Genomic DNA, 17,644 nt, shown 5'->3' on the forward strand with positions numbered 1-17,644 from the left:
GTTTTTTGCCTTTAAACATTCATAGTTTCCATATATCTGCCGTACAGAAAAAAAACATAAAACAAAAGAAATGTATTAAAAGGGTTGATGAATCATAATCCGTGTTGTAAACCCTGAACTACCGGAAGGGAGTTTTGAACTTGGGTGCAGTCGGGAAAGTAGACGCCTCTAGTCATTTTGAACTTGGCTGCGGCGAGAAGGGGAATACGTGGATGTAGCCAATTGAGCTAAGACTAAGTTTGCTCAACAAGATACTGATGATTTGAGTATTTCAAGATTGTGATGTCATTCAACAGCAACCTGGAATGAGGATCCTCTCCGGATCCTCTTTGTGAAGATGCAGGGTATCCTCTAATCGTATTTATTGTATATTATGCGGTCCATTTTTCAGGTAGTATTTATATTCAATTTTAAATTTAAAAAATGATATATGACCGTATGGTGTACGATAAACGGATACGATTGAAGAATTCCCAGAATCCTCACAAAGAGGATCCTAAGAGGATCGTCATTCAGCAGCTTGAATCCATAAGAAAGTTGTTTGAAAATCAAGCTGGCATTGGCATTGTGCAGAGGAATAAGTTTTAAGGTTGCAGCTGGCATTACAAAATTTAAGGAAGATGTTTGTACCATACTTGACCAATCTACCAAGTACCGGTCAACTTCATATCTTCAAGGATCCATTGAGGGGTTCATGTTGAGGTAGCCCTGCTGAGGCACAAGAGTTTCTCTCCAACCAGGAGGCCAATCATAGCATGACACATGTCAACGTCAGCATAAAGCTCATAGAGTCCCACATCAACCACAAACAAAAGTTGGACACCCTCCTCAACTATAAAAGAAGACCATTCCCCTACAATGAAAATCCCTAACGTTATTATTGTACTTAAACTAGTCATTAGAACTCACTAATGATGATTATGCTTGAACCTATGTATTTGTGTAAACCCTTCACTATTAATGAGAACTCCTCTACTCCGTGGACATAGCCAAACTTAAGTGAACCACGTACATCTTGTGTTTGCTTCCCTATATCTATCCCTTTACATATTTATCCCCAATAGTGACCGGAGCAACTGAGCGAAGGTTACAATTTTGATACTTTACATTGTTCCGAAGTCTTCATTGGTTTTTTGCATGATATTAAAAAGTCGTTAATTTTGCATAGTCAAATTATGAATATATGAGTTAAAAGTCAGAGACTTCATCCAATACGCAATCCACCACTCGTTTGTAAGAGTTAATTGACAAACAAAGCGATGGAGGTATGACATTGCAACAAATTCATAAGATAAGATATGACACTGAAATGTTTTAAAGATGAGGTATGAAACTATGGTTGGCCCAACAGTTGAGGTAGTTTTTTGTAATTTACCCAACAAAAAACATCATTAATTGAAAACTTTTTAAATGATATATATACACACCACAAATATAGATTAAGATCAAGATTCTAAAAGACGCTAGGCGCTAGTCAAGTGGCAGGTTGGGGCGTATCGCTTAGGCGGCTAGGCGGGGTCTAGGTAGGCGCCTAGGAGAACTAAGCGGATTTAAGTAAATCCATTATATTTCATTAAAAATAAGTGTCTGTTTATACTTCAAATATATATAATTTCATCATAAACTATAAAATAGAAAGACATATATATTATGAAGTATTGGAACATAATGAAAACATGGAGAACAAGCATATAATGTGTGTTCATTTAAGTATTCAACAAGTCTCTTATAATTGATTAAAAAAATAAAATACAAAATGAAAGTTATCTATTTTCTGTCTAAGTGAGTTGCATCCTAGGCGGGTGCCTAAGCGGTCTAGGCAGGCTCCTTAGCAGGTTTAGGCACCCTTTCTTAGTTTTCAAACACCTAGGCATTAATCGGGCAGTGGTCAGCCACTTTACACCGCCTAACGTCAAGGCGAGGCTTTTTAAAACAATGATTAAGGTTAGGGGACAGACAATTTGACAAAATTTGTGAGGCGTACTCTGTAACTTTTTTCAATGATTTAAATCATTTATACTTCAATTCATTATTCATAAATTATCATTACAAAAAATTGGACCAATGCAGTTTTGCAAAGAAACACTAAAGTGATTATGATTTAATTAAAAAGTCATATAATTTCGACTTTGAGTGAAATTTATAGACATGATCTTTTAGAAAATATTTAAAAGATAAATTGTTTAAATAATTAATACAAGGGTAAATTACATAAAACTAACTCAACTATTGGGTCAGTCACAGTTTCATATCCCATCTTTAAAAAATTTCAATGTCATACCTCTTCTACGAATTTTTTACAATTTCATAGATTCCGTCAGTTTTCTGTCAATTCTTCCGTTAAATAGTGACATGGCTTGAGACAAACTCACTCTCTATTAAAAAAATTAAAAAAAATTAATTAAATATTTAAAAAACTAAAAAAATCTTTTTTTTTTTTTTTGCATATGGGACCTATCCCTACAAACCCATCACCCTACCCCTTATCCCCATCAAAAATTTTCTACGCTCTCGTCTTCCCCCAACCCAAACCCAGATCCAACTCGCGCTAACATCCCCCGACCCTCTCCGGCCACTCATCCCACTCCCCCACTCTTCTCATCTCTCCCCAAAAACAAACAAATTTTGAAAAGGAAAAAAACCCCAGAATATTTTGATTATCGGCAAACCTAGCCAAATTTCTCAGCACACCCTCACTCGAAGCCTACGAGCCTATCTTGGAAAATGTCCAATAGTGAGGAAAAGAAGAGTTTGGGGGTTGAGGTGGGTCAGGATCGAGTCGGGGCTTTTGCTAGCTCTCCATAGAGAGAGAAAGTGAGGAGAGGGAGAGTTTTGGGGTTTGCTTTTTAGGGTTTACAGAGGAAAGAGATGAGAGAGAAAATGTCGGATCGGGTCAGGTTTGAGCCCGTGAGAGGTAGAGATCTGATGGAACGGAGGGATGGAAATGAACAGAGGGAGGGGAAGAGAGGAACGGAGGAAGGGGGAGTCGAAGAAGTGGCGGATGAGAGGTTGGGGTGACCAAAGATGGGTGAGTTGGATGTTTGGGTGAACTGGGAATAAGGGGTGGGTGATGGGTTTGTAAGGGATGGGTCCCACATGCAAAATAAATATTAAATGATTTTTTTTCTAGTTTTAATTAATTTTTTAATAGAATGGGCCTCATCTCAAGCCATGTCACTATTTAACAGAAGAATTGACAGAAAACTGACAGAAGGTATGAAATTGTAAAAATATCATAGATAAGGTATGCCATTGAAATTTTTTAAAGATGGGGTATGAAACTATGACTAACCTAATAGTTGAGGTAGTTTTATGTAATTTACCCTTAATACAAATAGAACCCAGATAGAATCTTATCTGATATATAATATATATGGTTAATCTTGTCCAACTACAAGCGATCGAGCGGATGTAACTTGACAGAGTGGTTCCAACTTTAGGAGGTTTGGAAGAAGGGTAGTCATGTCCGACTCCAGGCAAGGAGCGGGGACAGGCTGATGAAGCGTCTTCCCAATTCCGACAAGGATTGGAAAAAGTAGACATTCGAGGCCTCTAGAACTTGGGAGTTTCCTGCAGGGGAGGATCTCCCCTCTATTCCCAGTATCTTCAGTCCTCGTAAATATTTTTTTTTCCTTTATTTAACATCCAGGACTTCGACCAAAACCTAAAAGCCAATAAGGTCTCATTTAAAGAAAATTAGTAGCTAGGGGCCGAATACTAAAATTTATATAGTTTTTTAGATTATTTACATATCAACCATATGTGGATTCTTCCTATTACTATTATTATTAGCCTTTTGTGAAATGTGTGGAGCCTAAAATAATTCCAAAAATTCTAGAGGCGACACGTGAACGTTTGCTCAAGAAAGACAAGATTGCCCTTATTAAATGGGTAGGCTCCTCAGATACTCACACACACAGCTCAACACCTTTGAAGGTCCATGCAGCTGAATAGGACTGCCCATCTCACCTGCCCTTGGCAAGGAAAAGTCAAAGAGATAAGGATTAATTACCCAAATCCTATCTTTAATACATTACCAATTGAAGATTCACTCCATTCAAGTAAGTAATCCCTATTTAAATCAATTAAGGATTTTTACTCCATTATCTCTCTATATATTATTTCCTATTTAATATCTTGAAAATATTCTCTCTATACACATTGGCCAGCCAATAGGATGCCGCCATGTGTAGGGTAAAAACCCTACACCATGGCCAGCCCTCTCCCCCTATATATATCTCTAACTCTGCCAAATTTCGGTAAGCTTTTGCGACCCTAAAAAGTTCTAAACACTTACTCTTTTTAGATAAACTAACTTAGGCATCGGAGATCTATTGGCCTAACCCCCCATCTCGTGGGCGCGTGAGGCTTAGGTTTTTGATCAAAGATGTTGATTATTTGGCATGTGCATGTTCGTCAAAGAAAGAACGGCAGAGATTTGCATCAACAAAATGCATGGCTTTAGAACATCTAATTTAAAACTTTATGGTGATATCTTGTCTTCATGTAGCGTGGGATGTCGAAAACACAAGCTACACAAGTAGTGGTGGTACTAAAAGACAAACAGATAGAGAGAGACCCCTTTGGGTTTATGCACCCTTTCTCCTTTCTTTTGGGTCCAATTTCTCCGCTTTGTTTACATTCATGAAATTCTGACCACAGACTGAATTAACGATGCAATGCTACTGTAGGAGCCACGTTACGAGTTGATGCCAAAATCTTGGACTTTGGTTGTTGGAATGCTACTGCAAAATTGATGCTCTCTTTTGTGTCATTTTTACTGAATTCCAATTAGAAGGGTAAAACGAAAATTACTAAAGCAAATACTAGTATTCAACTTCTGATTTCCCAAAGAAGCTGAGGTTCTGTTTGTTAATATTTTACAAAGCAATTTTTCGTTTTCAACGATAGAAAAATGTGTTCGGCAGACTAATTTGTGAAATAAACTCAAAAATAAAAAACACAGAAAACAATATTTAGTCTAAGTTTTGTAGAACATCAAATTGATGTTTCCTCTATTTTTTCAAAATAAAAGAAAATAAAAGATATATTATAAAATGAAGTTAGACTTTTAATTAGAAATAAAAGCATATATGCCACCACTATTGTCACCAATGTCGCCACCGCCACCACCACCACCACCACCATATTCTCCATCATCTCACCATGATCGCCACTATAGCCACCATCTTTGACACCACCACCTCCCACCACCATATCCGCTACTGCCATCATCCTCGCCATCATGACCACCACCACCACCTCCATCATCTTACCATCGCCACAACCGACATTAACTCCACTGTCTCACCATGACTGATGCCGCCACCATCACTAAACCCACTAACACCACCAACATATTATCCACTATCATCACCTCTGCCACCATGGTCATCACCGCCTCCGTCGTCTCACTGTTGTGGCCACACCAATGCCACCATCACTACCATCTCGCACCACCATTGCCACCACCACCATCACAACATTCTCCATCCTTCTACCATCACCACGGCCACCACCTACTCCACCATCTTCGACATCATCATCCCTACCTCTCAACCACCATTTTCACAGTCATCCCTTATAACCAATGTTAACACGACCATTCTCTACCACCATCACATTAACCTCCACCAACACCACCTTTACTCCCTTCACCATTGCCCTCTGCCCCGCTATTGTCATCACCTATATCTCACCACTACTAAGTACTAACACATTTCTTGTCACCACTGTTATCACTACTCCAACCTACCAATACCACTCTCGTCTCAACCATTATCCTTACCACCACCGCTACCATTACTGCGAAACACAAATCTATTTTTGTATTTTTTGACATTTGATACTAAACGTTTTTTCAATGTTTTTACTCTAATATCATAATCGGACTAAACTACCAAATGCGTTCTCAAATCACAAAAATGCAAAATCGAATTTGTCGTTCATGTTTTACAAAATAGTTTCTCAAAAATCATTTTGTGAAACGTTTCCACACGAACCCTAGTGATCTGTAACATATTGGTTTCACGCAAAACATGGTGGGTATTAGCAACCTAAACCTCCAGATCATCAAACTTTTGATATCCTTCACCAGTGAAACAAGATGCTAAAGTGGTGGTTTATCTCCCTAGAAGTAGAGGTTGATTAAAGCATGAAAATGTTTGTAAGACCTTAGCGTTTAGCCCAAACTAATCCATATTTCAATCCCAGAACTTCTGCTTCAATCACAGAAGTAATAGCAAACGAAATGGCTCCAGCGATTTTTGCTATTCAATTTGAGTTGAATAATAATAATACCAGCTGCAGATTGTCCTAAGTTGTGAACACAACCATCAAAATTTCATGGAAGTAAGTACACGTGACTCTTTGGCTACATTCGGTATGCATGAAGAGAGTTGGTGAAGGGAGAGAGATTTTTAATTGTGATAAGAATATAACTCAGTATACCAAGTGTAATAATACAACTAGTTGAAAACGTAAAAAAAATTTCAATCAATTCGTATTATGATATTTAACATACTGGACCCTTATTCCCAAAACACTAAAATATTTCTGGTGAATAAAAGTGTTGTCTTTGACTCTTTAACATATTTGGCAAATCCAGGCTTGAGAACTGATTATTAGCATTAATTGACATCTTTTCATGACAAATATGGCAATTGAAAATGCCTACCATATCCCTAAACGCGATATTTCCGAACTACTTTCCCAATATTACCGAACACAAGAAAATTAACTGCATTTTCCTTCCCCTAAGAAAAGACATGAAAAATCATTAACTCATGATTCCTATCCGCATACTAAATGCAACCTTTAAAAAACGACTAGTGTACTTACAAGTATTTAGTACGAACACAATCTGAAGACCATTACAAATATCTAATCGTTAAATGAAAATAGTACTAAATACTTTCTAGTATCACTAACGAAACTCTTTATAGAATTTAAGAAAGGCTGTTTTTTTCGTTAGAAAAGTAAATCTTATCTTGGAGAAGAGACACCAACATATGGGATTCATTCGATTCATATTTTCATCTTGGAAAAAGTAAATCTATCTTTATAGAATTTGATTCTTCTTCTTCTTCTTCTTCTTCTCACATGACATGGCCGCCAAATTACAGAGATGCTCAATCTAAAGTGAAAAGGAACAGTGATTTTGTGTTATGGATGAGGTAGTATTGACAAGTGTCATTTGCATGGCCTTATACTGATATTTCAAAATCCAGCTTTTTCCAACCAACACTCTCTCTCTCTCTCCCTTCCTTCCTCTTCATCTCCCTCCCTCCAAACCAGTCTGTCTCTGTCTTCAAACACACCTTCTCTTTTGCAACTCCTTTTCCTATCTCTCTCTCTCTCTCTCTGTGCCACCACACCATCACCATGGCAGTAACTGAGCTATCAACACCTTCATACACCAAGACCCGCCTTTTTCAGTCTTCCCAGCTCTCATGCTTATCGACCCATCTCCACTCTCACCGCCGTCTCACTTTTAGGCCCCTCCCTCACACTCGAAATTCCAGAATCTGTTGCTCTGTTGCACCCAAGTGAGCTTTAATTTCTTTACATTACCATATCTCCAACATTTTCTTTTCTGTTTTTTGTTTTCTGGTAGTAGTAGTAGTCTTATTACTCGTAATTTCAGACAAGTTCAAGCTCCAGCTGCTCCAGAACAAACCCAAGACCCGAAGAGCAAGGCAGAGTGCTTCGGCGTGTTCTGCCTCACCTATGATCTCATAGCTGTAAGCTTTCTTCTTTTTGCTATCTGGGTGTATACAGATTTTGCTATAGACTTCTGGGGTTTGCACCTTGTCTTAGTAGGCATAACTCTGGAGCTTGAGTAAGTTCTCATATGGTGTCTGTCAATTTTTCTAGTCGAGTTAGTCGCTCTAGTATACTTGGGACCTTCTCTGCCAATTACCAATCAATAAAATTTTCTGTGTTTTGTTTTCTAGTTTTTACATAAGACTCATTTGTTATGCCTTGTAATCTATGTTTTACAATTTCTGTTGCATAAACAGTGAATCAGACAAAAACCGTCGATTTTGGTTTATGTTTTTCTGCTTCTTGTTAATGACTTTCTTCTGAAGATACATGCAGTTTTAAATGATCCAAACTCAATTTTGGTTTTGTAATATGTGTGTAAGAGAGAGAGAGAGAGAGAAAGCATATCTGATTATTGACCTCCAGTTTATCTAATAATTATTTAAGTAGTGTATCTAACAAGGTCCAAAATTCACAGGAAGAAGAGACAAAATCGTGGAAGAAATTAATTAATATTGCAGTCTCAGGTGCAGCTGGGATGATATCTAATCATCTACTCTTTAAAGTAAGTCTTTCTTGCATCCCAAACCTCTTGCACTTTTTCCTTTTCTTTAATGGTGGCTTTGCTTTTTGGAACTTATTGACTACCAATTACCTATTAAACTTGCATTTAATCCCTGTTAATACTTTCGAAACATTATATTTCTGTACCTGTAATTAGAAGTCATATTCCCGTTGGGTCTTGCAAACCATCCCTACATGTTATCTTAGTCTTAGACCACGATCTTTCCGATAACCTGTAATAATCTAAACCATATCAGGTTAAACTGGAAAATAGAGCTTGTAAAGAGTGTAAAACAAGCCCTAGCATGTAGTACTCTCAACTGACAAGAAACTGGATTGTGCTTTCATTTGCTAAGCAGTCCTTTGGTTGTATCTCAATTCCATTACCGACTAGCATGTAGCCTTTACTTGTTATGCTAGTGGGTGTGAGCATTGAAGAGAAAAAAAAGTTCTGTCCCCCTCTAGTTTTTAGAATATAATCGCTTTTTCACTATTGCAGTTAACTTATTTTCAATATTTTCAACATGCTTTCTTATTGTCCAGCTTGCGTCAGGCGAGGTTTTTGGGCCAGACCAACCTATTGCATTGAAACTATTGGGATCTGAAAGGTCCTTGCAAGCTCTTGAAGGTATCTTTCTGACATAGACACAGTAATAGATTTACATAAATGTGCAGTACAACCAGCATTTTTATATCGCCTACGCAAATAATAGTATTAGTAAACATAACTTTGCGACCCCTTGTTGATTTCTGCCCGTAGTAGTTGTTATTCACACAAATCAAGTAATCGCATTGTTGGCTTCCTAAGTATCTGATAAGTAGAAGGATTAAAGTTAAGTTGGTCCGCAAAATCTGAGATCTCCCTGTTTCTGAATACTTCTAAAGACTCTATGTTTAAAAGTGGAACTGAACAATGTCAATTGCGTCTTGTCTCACTTGAGGAAGAAGGTTCAGCATCCAGATATTGTCCTGTCTTTGGACTCAATACACTGCAGATTATATTTTATCACTGCCAGTGCCAGATACAAGGGTACCCCCTAGTTGAGGGGGTGCCAGTGTTTCTGCAGTGAGAAAGCTAATATCTACATTTAGCGATGTTAGAAAGGCAGTCAGCTAGAATTACAGTGGAAGAAAAGTTAATTAGTGAATGATGTATCTATTGGAGTTGCACAAGTTTTGAATTCAGTAAGTTAATGTGTTCACCAAAAGTGAACCCTTCTAAATTATGTATATATACGGCTATTGAAGAGGACAGTTTCTGCGTGCAGGAGTTGCTATGGAATTGGAGGATTCCCTATTTCCGTTGTTGCGGGAGGTGAGCATTGGCATTGATCCATATGAGGTTTTCCAAGATGCAGAATGGGCTCTTTTAATAGGAGCGAAGCCTCGAGGTCCTGGAATGGAAAGAGCAGGCTTGTTGGATCTGAATGGGCAGATTTTCGTCGAGCAGGTTCTGTTAGATTTTATATGATATCACACATGCCTCTTGTGCGTACACAGTAACACAAGTGGCTCAACAGTTTCTCATCATATATGTTTTGTTTCAAAAATCAGGGAAAAGCTCTTAATGCTGTTGCATCACGTAATGTCAAAGTGATAGTAGTTGGAAACCCTTGTAACACAAAGTAAGTAATAGTCTTCCTCGTCTTTTCAATTGTTTGGGATGGAAGGATGCACAGGTAGCGGAGATATGCCCGTCACTGTTACTTATATTCTTCCTGATGTAGTGCACTCATCTGTTTGAAAAATGCTCCAAACATACCTGCAAAGAATTTTCATGCTTTGACACGGCTCGATGAAAATAGAGCAAAATGTCAGGTACATATATACCTCTCAAACATTAGTAAAATAGTTGATAATCGATACTAGGACATGATCAAAAGGAATAATCATTTAACATAGTTGGCTTATGATTCATTCAGCTAGCCCTCAAAGCAGGCGTCTTCTATGATAAAGTGTCAAACATGACCATCTGGGGAAACCACTCAACCACCCAGGTCATTTAATCATTCTTTTGTAAAAGCATGGATGATTTGCGCTAGCTTCTCGTTTTGACAAAGAATTGCGTAATTCTTATCAGGTGCCAGACTTCTTAAATGCTAGAATTAATGGCTTGCCTGTCAAAGAGGTCATCAAGGATCACAAATGGTTAGAGGAAGAGTTTACCGAAAGTATCCAGAAGGTAAGACGGAACATATATATCTATAATTCGACAATGTCTCCAATACCATATCTGCTCCTCATTTTCAAATACTATCCAATTCGCAGAGAGGAGGGGTGCTTATAAAAAAATGGGGAAGATCGTCAGCTGCATCAACTGCCGTGTCAATTGCAGATGCCATGAAGTCTTTGGTTACTCCTACCCCTGAGGGCGATTGGTTTTCATCTGCAGTAAGTTCGTGTTTGTTTGATATGAATGCATGGTATGTAAGCCTGTATATACTGTCCGTCTCCTGTAAGAACCAGACCATCTTGAGAAGCCAAATGATCAGAACTCTACATACTTCATTTCTTTGGAGAAACAGATGACTTTGAAGCCCAAATCTCCGAGAAACAAAAGGAATTAAGTTGAATTTTCTTTCTGTTTCCTTCTATACTTTTGGTTGCCACAGAAAGTCTCTGCATATTATTGCACGCATATAAAATGCCCCAGATCGATGTTAAACTACCCTTGAACATCACAAATGTGAATTTTCAATTATTCTGCGTTGCTTCGATGGCACAAAAGTTCATGATGATTTGATCTTCGTGTCTTGTGTACCATCCCGTGGTAGGTTTACACAAATGGAAATCCCTACGGTATAGCGGAGGATTTAGTGTTCAGCATGCCATGCAGATCTAAAGTAAGTTTACACAAGAGATTTTCCTTTCCGAGTGTTTATGTTTGTGATATAGGCACTTCTAATAAGTTAGTCGCACTCTTCAGGGAGACGGCGACTATGAACTTGTGAAGGACATACAATTTGATGACTATCTTCGCAAGCGAATAACAAAGGTATGCATTGCTGACTGGATACGGAAATTAGTCGTGTACTGTAAATACAGTTGAATGAACTAGTGTCGAATTCATAGTAGATTTGGAGTAATTGTCTCGTTTGACGCCATTAATCTTTCAGAGCGAAGCTGAGTTACTAGCTGAGAAAAGATGCGTCGCTCACCTTACCGGGCAGGTACGTTTTTCATTTTTACACCATTTCTACCTTGTGTTGATACTTGATATCACCGGAGCATCTTAATCTCCATGTTCATTCCTTTCCAGGGTATCGCTGTGTGTGATTTACCGGAGGATACTATGCTTCCTGGAGAGATGTAATCCCCGGCAGACAAATTCCACGTCGCGAGAACTTTTACGAAGAATACCAGACGGAGCAGATGAGGCAAATAATGCAGCATTATTTATGTAGTAAGAGCATGAAGGGAGTAATGTATCAAGTCATTTGTTAAATTTTGAGGTTTTAATAACTTCACTGCCACCGCCTTGAAATCAATTGGCAGTAGAAGTTGTCCAACTACTCATAAACCACATACAAGGCCTCTTTAACTTTCCGACATGAGAACAATTCGCAGTCTCTCAATAAGAAAACATTTTCTCTTCACGATTTCAATGTTTCGAAGTTACAGGAACATGTCCGATATATCTGCTGAATTTTCAGATTGACAGTAAATTAAGCAAAACTGTTGTAAAATCAACCCTACATTATACTTTGTCAATGCTTCAACAAAAACGAAATAGTAACAGAAGAAAAAAATTACAATCAAATAAAAATTCAGTTTTACATTCATTCAGTATATAGTTATTCAAAAAAGAACACGCACGTTACGCAATCTTACGCAAACGGTTTGTATAAATAATTAGTTCAGCAGTCAGTGTACCAATTAACTAAAATATAGTCTGCAAGAGCATACTTCTTCCCCTAATCACAAAGGGAAGAAGCTCACTACAAGATCCTGAGATAGGCTCGAAGACCACCTTTAGTGTAGAAAAATCACCTGGTATAGATATAGCTCCCGATTTTTAAACTCATGGAAAGAAATAGGACCCAGAAAAACATAAACAAAAACCAGCCCCGCATCACCACACATCCCGTCTTTCCAGAGAGTGAGCCACCGACTGGCACCAGATTGCCAGAGTTTCGGTCATTCTGCGACAGCTGAACAGAAAAGACAAGGTTGACAACCCCATCCTTTCCAACAGACCAGTCCATCCTGTTGTCGCTTGAAGTTATGTCTCTAATTCTAATCATGCCAGCAGTGACATGAACCGAACTGGAAGATGCTGCACCAGAGTTTAACCTACGCATTGCCTCTTTACCAGGGAACTCCGAAGCAAATGCAGGTGGAGCAGGTATGCTGCCCAACATCATGTGACTTGCCTTTTTGATGAAGGGGTAGTTACCATCTGCACCACGAAAATCAAGCACAAACCAGAAGGTGAGAAAAAGACGACCAGTGACAGCAACAGAAAGTTACTAATCTAAAGGATAAATTACTAAATGGGGTATGATAACACCTTTGATAGCTGAAATAAGATACTATACCTGACTCAAACTTGAACTCCGCCATTTTCTTTGATGAAGATGCATCATCAGTATCCACTGGTTGTACAAGATGTTCACCTCCCATTGGCTGTGGCTCTGGTTGTACATGTTCGCCTCCCATTGGTTGTGGCTCAGTCTCACCATTCACAAGCTGCTATACAACAGTTTATCAAATGAAAGATGCTACTTAAAATCCAGAAATACAAAAGGAAAATGAAACTTGAGAAGCTTGTACCTTCTGGTCAGCTGGAGCTTCATCAGGAACATAGTTTTCAACCCCCATCATTCCACAAGAATCGAAATCAATATACTGAGAGATGTCATCATTGGCATCAAAGTATGTAAGGTACTCATCAAGCATGTCAAAACCTGCAGTTGACTCGACTGGATTTGAAAGATCATTAGCTTCAAGGAATAGCCCATCACCAATTGGCGTATTCTCCGTAGCATTCAAATACGGTTCATTAAGTGAGTAATTGACAACAGCTGGATTTGCATCATCGCTTGGTTCAAGAAAGCATTCATCCTTGACTGATTTTGCATCAGCCTCGTTGTGCTCTGGCAAGTCAACAAACTTTAGGTCCTCAGGACTTTGTGAGGTCATATATTCATTTTTTACTGGATTTCCAACCGTCTCATGATGCTCTGGGTAGTTAAAGAACATCTGGTCTCCACAGTATTCCGAAGTTTCCCCAGTGCCTATCACAGCCTTTGTATCATCTTCAACAAAGTCCCCAGAATGCTCAACGTAGTGGCTCGTCTCCCCATAATAGAAGTTCGATGGAGGAGGTGCACTTTCAGATGGAATTCCTGTGTCAAGATTCTGGGAAAGAAAGATTTTATAAATAAAAAGTATATATAACTGTACAATATCAAAGCATGACTTAGTAGATCATGTGAAATACTACAAAGGTGAATCAAGACTAAACTGACAGAAAATGGAGGCCCCTGCCATATAATATATTTATATACCTAATCAATCTATATGCTACTATTTATGAAAACCCTACTGTCAACCAAAGATGGTGAACGTCAATTAAACCCTCTTTAAATTAAATAGTTGAGTAATATGTGCATAAATATAGTAATTTAATATAAAAAATTAGATCATATGCAAAGAATGTGTAAAATAGAACGAATAAGATCAAGATGATGAAGATGCCCATGAACAGATGGAAAAAGGTAGCAGAAGTTTTCATTTCTACTTCGCCGTCATATAAAGGTTCAGAAGTAAAGATTAATCATCTTGATATTTTCTATCATGCGTAATGCATTATTCTAGAACACAAAGATCTTTTCAATCTCTCAGCTACAGCATCAACTCAGTTCCTTTAGTTCGAAGATGCTTTTCATGGCACCGACCGGGACCAAGAATACTTTGAAATTCATTACCTAATTCTACGAAGTGGTTCAAATTTCAATTTGTCCCTGTTGAGGATAAGATCTATGAACTAGTTAAGAGTATCAAGTGACAATAACAGACAAAAATTACAGCACGCGTTGAACTTACAATCAAGGGACATCTAATAGGTTGGAGGAGGTATCTTCAACAATTAACAAATATCCAGGTCAGATTGCAACAATACGGGGTTGAGGTAGAGTGACGGAGCATCAGGGAGAGAGGAAGAGGGAGGGATGGGGAGACAACACGTAAATTCCCAAAAAAATGTCCCTCTAAAACACACCATGTGGAACTCTTTGTCAACGAAGATCATCCAGATCCATTTTAAAAGGACACCAAGATTCTACCAACTTTTAGAAAATTGTAGTCCATAAAAAATTATAACACATCAAGGTATGGTGATTATTAAAGTAATATCAATGCAACATTAACTTGTAATACTGCATTTAAAGTTCATTCGATGGAATGTTCTGCCGTGAGTGAACATTCCATGTTTCAGTATTCTAGGTTAGACTGTTACACACATTGATGATGCTCTTTGAATGAATATATAAAATGCAATACATGATTTCACAACTACATAAGCCAAGTTCCACAGAGGAAAACTTTTTGTGACAGAAAAGGCAGGGTATTGCATTCCAGATAAATTTAAGAATGCAACTAAAATTTAAACAAAGTATGTAAGGCTGACAGCTACTGCAGATAGATAAACTCTCACCAAGTTTCAACCTTAATAAAGTTGAAAAAAGAAAAGATGACCAAAATTCTGATAAGAAAAAGAAGTTGGTGAGTGCTAATGACGTAGTTGCTCTGAAGCTTATCCAGAACAACAGAAGAGCAGCATCATAATCAACAATAAGAAAAAATCCTATTTGTGGAACTATAGCAGCCTTATTAGTTATTCTTCTGCATAAGGGGTGAAATCTAAATGTGATACGAACACATAATAAGATACTCTCATATTAGTAACATACTCCCATACTCTATACTGTTTCCTTTGATCTTAATATAATCATTTCTTTACCCAAAAAATTAAAATTAAAATTAATAAAATAAAAAAAAAACACCACTGAACACCTAAAGCAAAGGGGAATAACAACTTCATTTGCCAACATTGGGCTACCTATATATCCAAATCTACAACCAACGACCTTTCAACATAGTCATGTACAGCACAGCCAGATTCAAGTTAAATTCACCTGGCCTAAACTCCAATAACTGGACACAATCAACATATCTACTTTTGACTTATCAAACACATCGACAGGTTTCCCACAACTGCGACAGTTATCTTAATATTTAAGAAATTCTAGCGAAATCTACCCATCCCCATATCAGACAATTCGACTACAGGGCATGAAATGAAAAAACTGAATGAATTAAGAACCTGATCAAGGTCAAATGCTTCAACATAAGCCCCATCGTTGACACCAATTGCTTCAACATGTGGCTCCTCGCTAAGTACCACTACATTAGCAGCCGCCTCCTCACCAGGTACACCAGTCACGTCATCATCGTCCCATTCCTCCTCCATAACCGGTGCGCCATACTTCTCCCCATTCTTCGGTCCCGTGCCACTCTTCTGGAATATCCTACAAAGCACATACGGATCCTTCTGAACCCATCCGCCACAACAAACCCAACAATCAATCCCAATATCATAAAATGCCAACAGAACAATAGCAACGTCAACAAAAATCCAAACCTGTTGAATTCCAGCTTTCTCCAATTCCTCATTGGAAAGGCGATACTCATGCATAACCCAATTGGTTCTAGCACCGGTGGGGGCTCGCCCGCTATGAAAAACCAGCGTCTTCTTCATCCCAACATCCCGGGAATTATGTTTAACCGGACGGTCCTTACCCGTAGTCTTCCAGTACCCTTTTTCAGTAGCCCGATTCGTCCTGGACGAATTCCCATACTTCTTATCCAGAAAACTGAAAAAGTACCACTCCAAGTCCCTAGTCTTCAGCTTCGACTTGCCTAATAAACCGAAAACAATAACCCAACAAAAAAATTCACAAATATAGCTAGAGTCCACCAAATGATACACGTGTATATGTGCATATATATATATATATATATATATATATATATATTTAAAGCATAAAAGGGGTTAAGATTTTTAACCAGGGAGGTCCCAAGGCTCAATCTTGTAGATGTCGACGACCGAGATGGGGTCGAATCGGAAGTTCTTGCCGGAGACCTTGCGCTTCAGATAGTACCAGACTAGTTCTTCATCGGTTGGGTGGAATCGGAACCCAGGAGCGAGTGAATTCTCTTTGCCGCGAGCCATGGATTAATCAAATCCAGGAAGAAAAAGAACAAAAAAAAAAAAATGTTATGTTTTTGTTAGGGTTTCAAAACAGAATGGAATCGAAATAACTGAGAAACGGGAATCGGGAATTGGGAATTAGGGTTAGATTAGGGATTGGATTGAATCGAAATCGGAGAGTTGATCGTTGGGGACGAAGGAGGAGAGTAGAGGAGCCATTGGGTAGGTGTGGGAAAGTGCGACCCGGCGCGTCGTTTTGGTAGATATATAGCGTCGGTAGTCCCGCAGGGAAGTTTTCCGCGAATATATGGAGGTGATTTGTTTTGGGTCACAGGCCGGTCCTTTTATGTCTCTGTTACCGGCATCGCAAGGTAACTGATGTGGCAGGCTGCAGAGGTCCCACGTGGCGTGGGTGTTGATTCGACATGGGGCTGATGTAACTGCATCCGTCAACTTACTTGGGGAACACTGGAACCGGAAACGTCCATTATATAAGATAAATGTATAGGAAATTAAAAACCCCACGTACAAACATTTTTCTTCATTCCACCCTCTAAGACCATCTCCAATTATTAGATTAAACCTCAAATTTTTAGTTTAGAAATAGTTTTTTTACTCCAATTCTTCTGAATTAAAATTTTAACCCCAAATTATTATGAAACACATAAAAGAATTTTTTTTTTAATTACTTTAGCCGTTGGATTTAAATTTAGATCATTAAATTTTTTTTTTTCTACCATTGAATTCCATCAAATTAGATCTTAACCGTTGGACTCAATGAATTTATAAATATAAAACTAAAAAAATATATATGGTGGGCTAGCCCGACTAATCCAGGAGAAATTCTAAGCTAAATTTGATCCATAAATGAGTTTTGAGTCACAATCCAAATTTTTTTTTTTTTTTCCTTTCCAATGGTTGGAGTAGGTCTTAAGGGCTCAATTGTTGATTAAAGCCTAAATAAAATAGATAAATATGTAGAGAAGGTTAAGAGAGGTAAAATGGCTGACCGAAAAATTTGAGTAAAAAGTTCTTAAAAAAAATAAAAATAAAAAATTTGAGTAAAAAAATCGAAAAACTAGAGGGCATGGAAGACTTATA

General features: G+C 38.1%; 2 protein-coding genes across 4 annotated transcripts; one reads left to right on the forward strand and one right to left on the reverse strand.

Annotated features, from left to right (window-relative positions):
• The first annotated feature begins 7,270 nt into the window (after nt 1-7,270).
• On the forward strand, nt 7,271-11,924 carry LOC103937854 (malate dehydrogenase [NADP], chloroplastic). The gene is made up of 14 exons (XM_009347825.3): nt 7,271-7,547; nt 7,646-7,742; nt 8,243-8,329; nt 8,872-8,956; nt 9,597-9,778; nt 9,883-9,953; nt 10,056-10,146; nt 10,251-10,325; nt 10,409-10,510; nt 10,597-10,719; nt 11,103-11,171; nt 11,255-11,323; nt 11,445-11,498; nt 11,588-11,924. Exons 1-14 carry the CDS (start codon nt 7,384-7,386, stop codon nt 11,639-11,641), a joined length of 1,323 nt encoding a protein of 440 aa, XP_009346100.1. The 5' UTR covers nt 7,271-7,383; the 3' UTR covers nt 11,642-11,924.
• Nucleotides 11,925-12,085: 161 nt separating this feature from the next.
• Nucleotides 12,086-16,810, reverse strand: LOC103938370 (NAC domain-containing protein 78). Of its 3 annotated transcripts, none has more exons than XM_009348377.3 (6): nt 16,399-16,810; nt 15,974-16,251; nt 15,656-15,880; nt 13,102-13,689; nt 12,867-13,020; nt 12,086-12,727 (listed from the first exon to the last, which is right to left on the reverse strand). In XM_009348377.3, the coding sequence occupies exons 1-6, from the start codon at nt 16,562-16,564 to the stop codon at nt 12,315-12,317; spliced, it is 1,824 nt and encodes a 607-aa protein (XP_009346652.2). In that variant the 5' UTR covers nt 16,565-16,810; the 3' UTR covers nt 12,086-12,314. The 3 variants fall into 3 exon arrangements, with proteins under 3 accessions (XP_009346652.2, XP_009346651.2, XP_009346650.2); XM_009348376.3 differs by having other exon boundaries at nt 12,867-13,017; nt 15,656-15,883; nt 16,399-16,809; XM_009348375.3 differs by having other exon boundaries at nt 15,656-15,883; nt 16,399-16,809.
• Nucleotides 16,811-17,644: the final 834 nt, after the last annotated feature.

Source organism: the organism of the source record quoted next, unplaced genomic scaffold (genome assembly GCF_019419815.1).
Source record: "Pyrus x bretschneideri cultivar Hongxiangsu unplaced genomic scaffold, Pyrus_bretschneideri_v1 Contig35, whole genome shotgun sequence".
NCBI classification, from domain to species: domain Eukaryota; kingdom Viridiplantae; phylum Streptophyta; class Magnoliopsida; order Rosales; family Rosaceae; genus Pyrus; species Pyrus x bretschneideri.

Bases quoted from the DNA above. Each gene is read 5' to 3' on its own strand.
- LOC103937854 (XM_009347825.3), top strand. From the start codon at position 7,384: ATGGCAGTAACTGAGCTATCAACACCTTCATACACCAAGACCCGCCTT. The intron at 9,779-9,882 runs GTTCTGTTAGAT...TTCAAAAATCAG, and splicing joins GGCAGATTTTCGTCGAGCAG to GGAAAAGCTCTTAATGCTGT. The intron at 11,172-11,254 runs GTAAGTTTACAC...CGCACTCTTCAG, and splicing joins GCATGCCATGCAGATCTAAA to GGAGACGGCGACTATGAACT.
- LOC103938370 (XM_009348375.3), bottom strand. From the start codon at position 16,564: ATGGCTCGCGGCAAAGAGAATTCACTCGCTCCTGGGTTCCGATTCCAC. The intron at 16,252-16,398 runs GTTAAAAATCTT...TCGGTTTATTAG, and splicing joins TGAGCCTTGGGACCTCCCTG to GCAAGTCGAAGCTGAAGACT. The intron at 12,728-12,866 runs GTATAGTATCTT...TTCGTGGTGCAG, and splicing joins GGAGTTCAAGTTTGAGTCAG to ATGGTAACTACCCCTTCATC.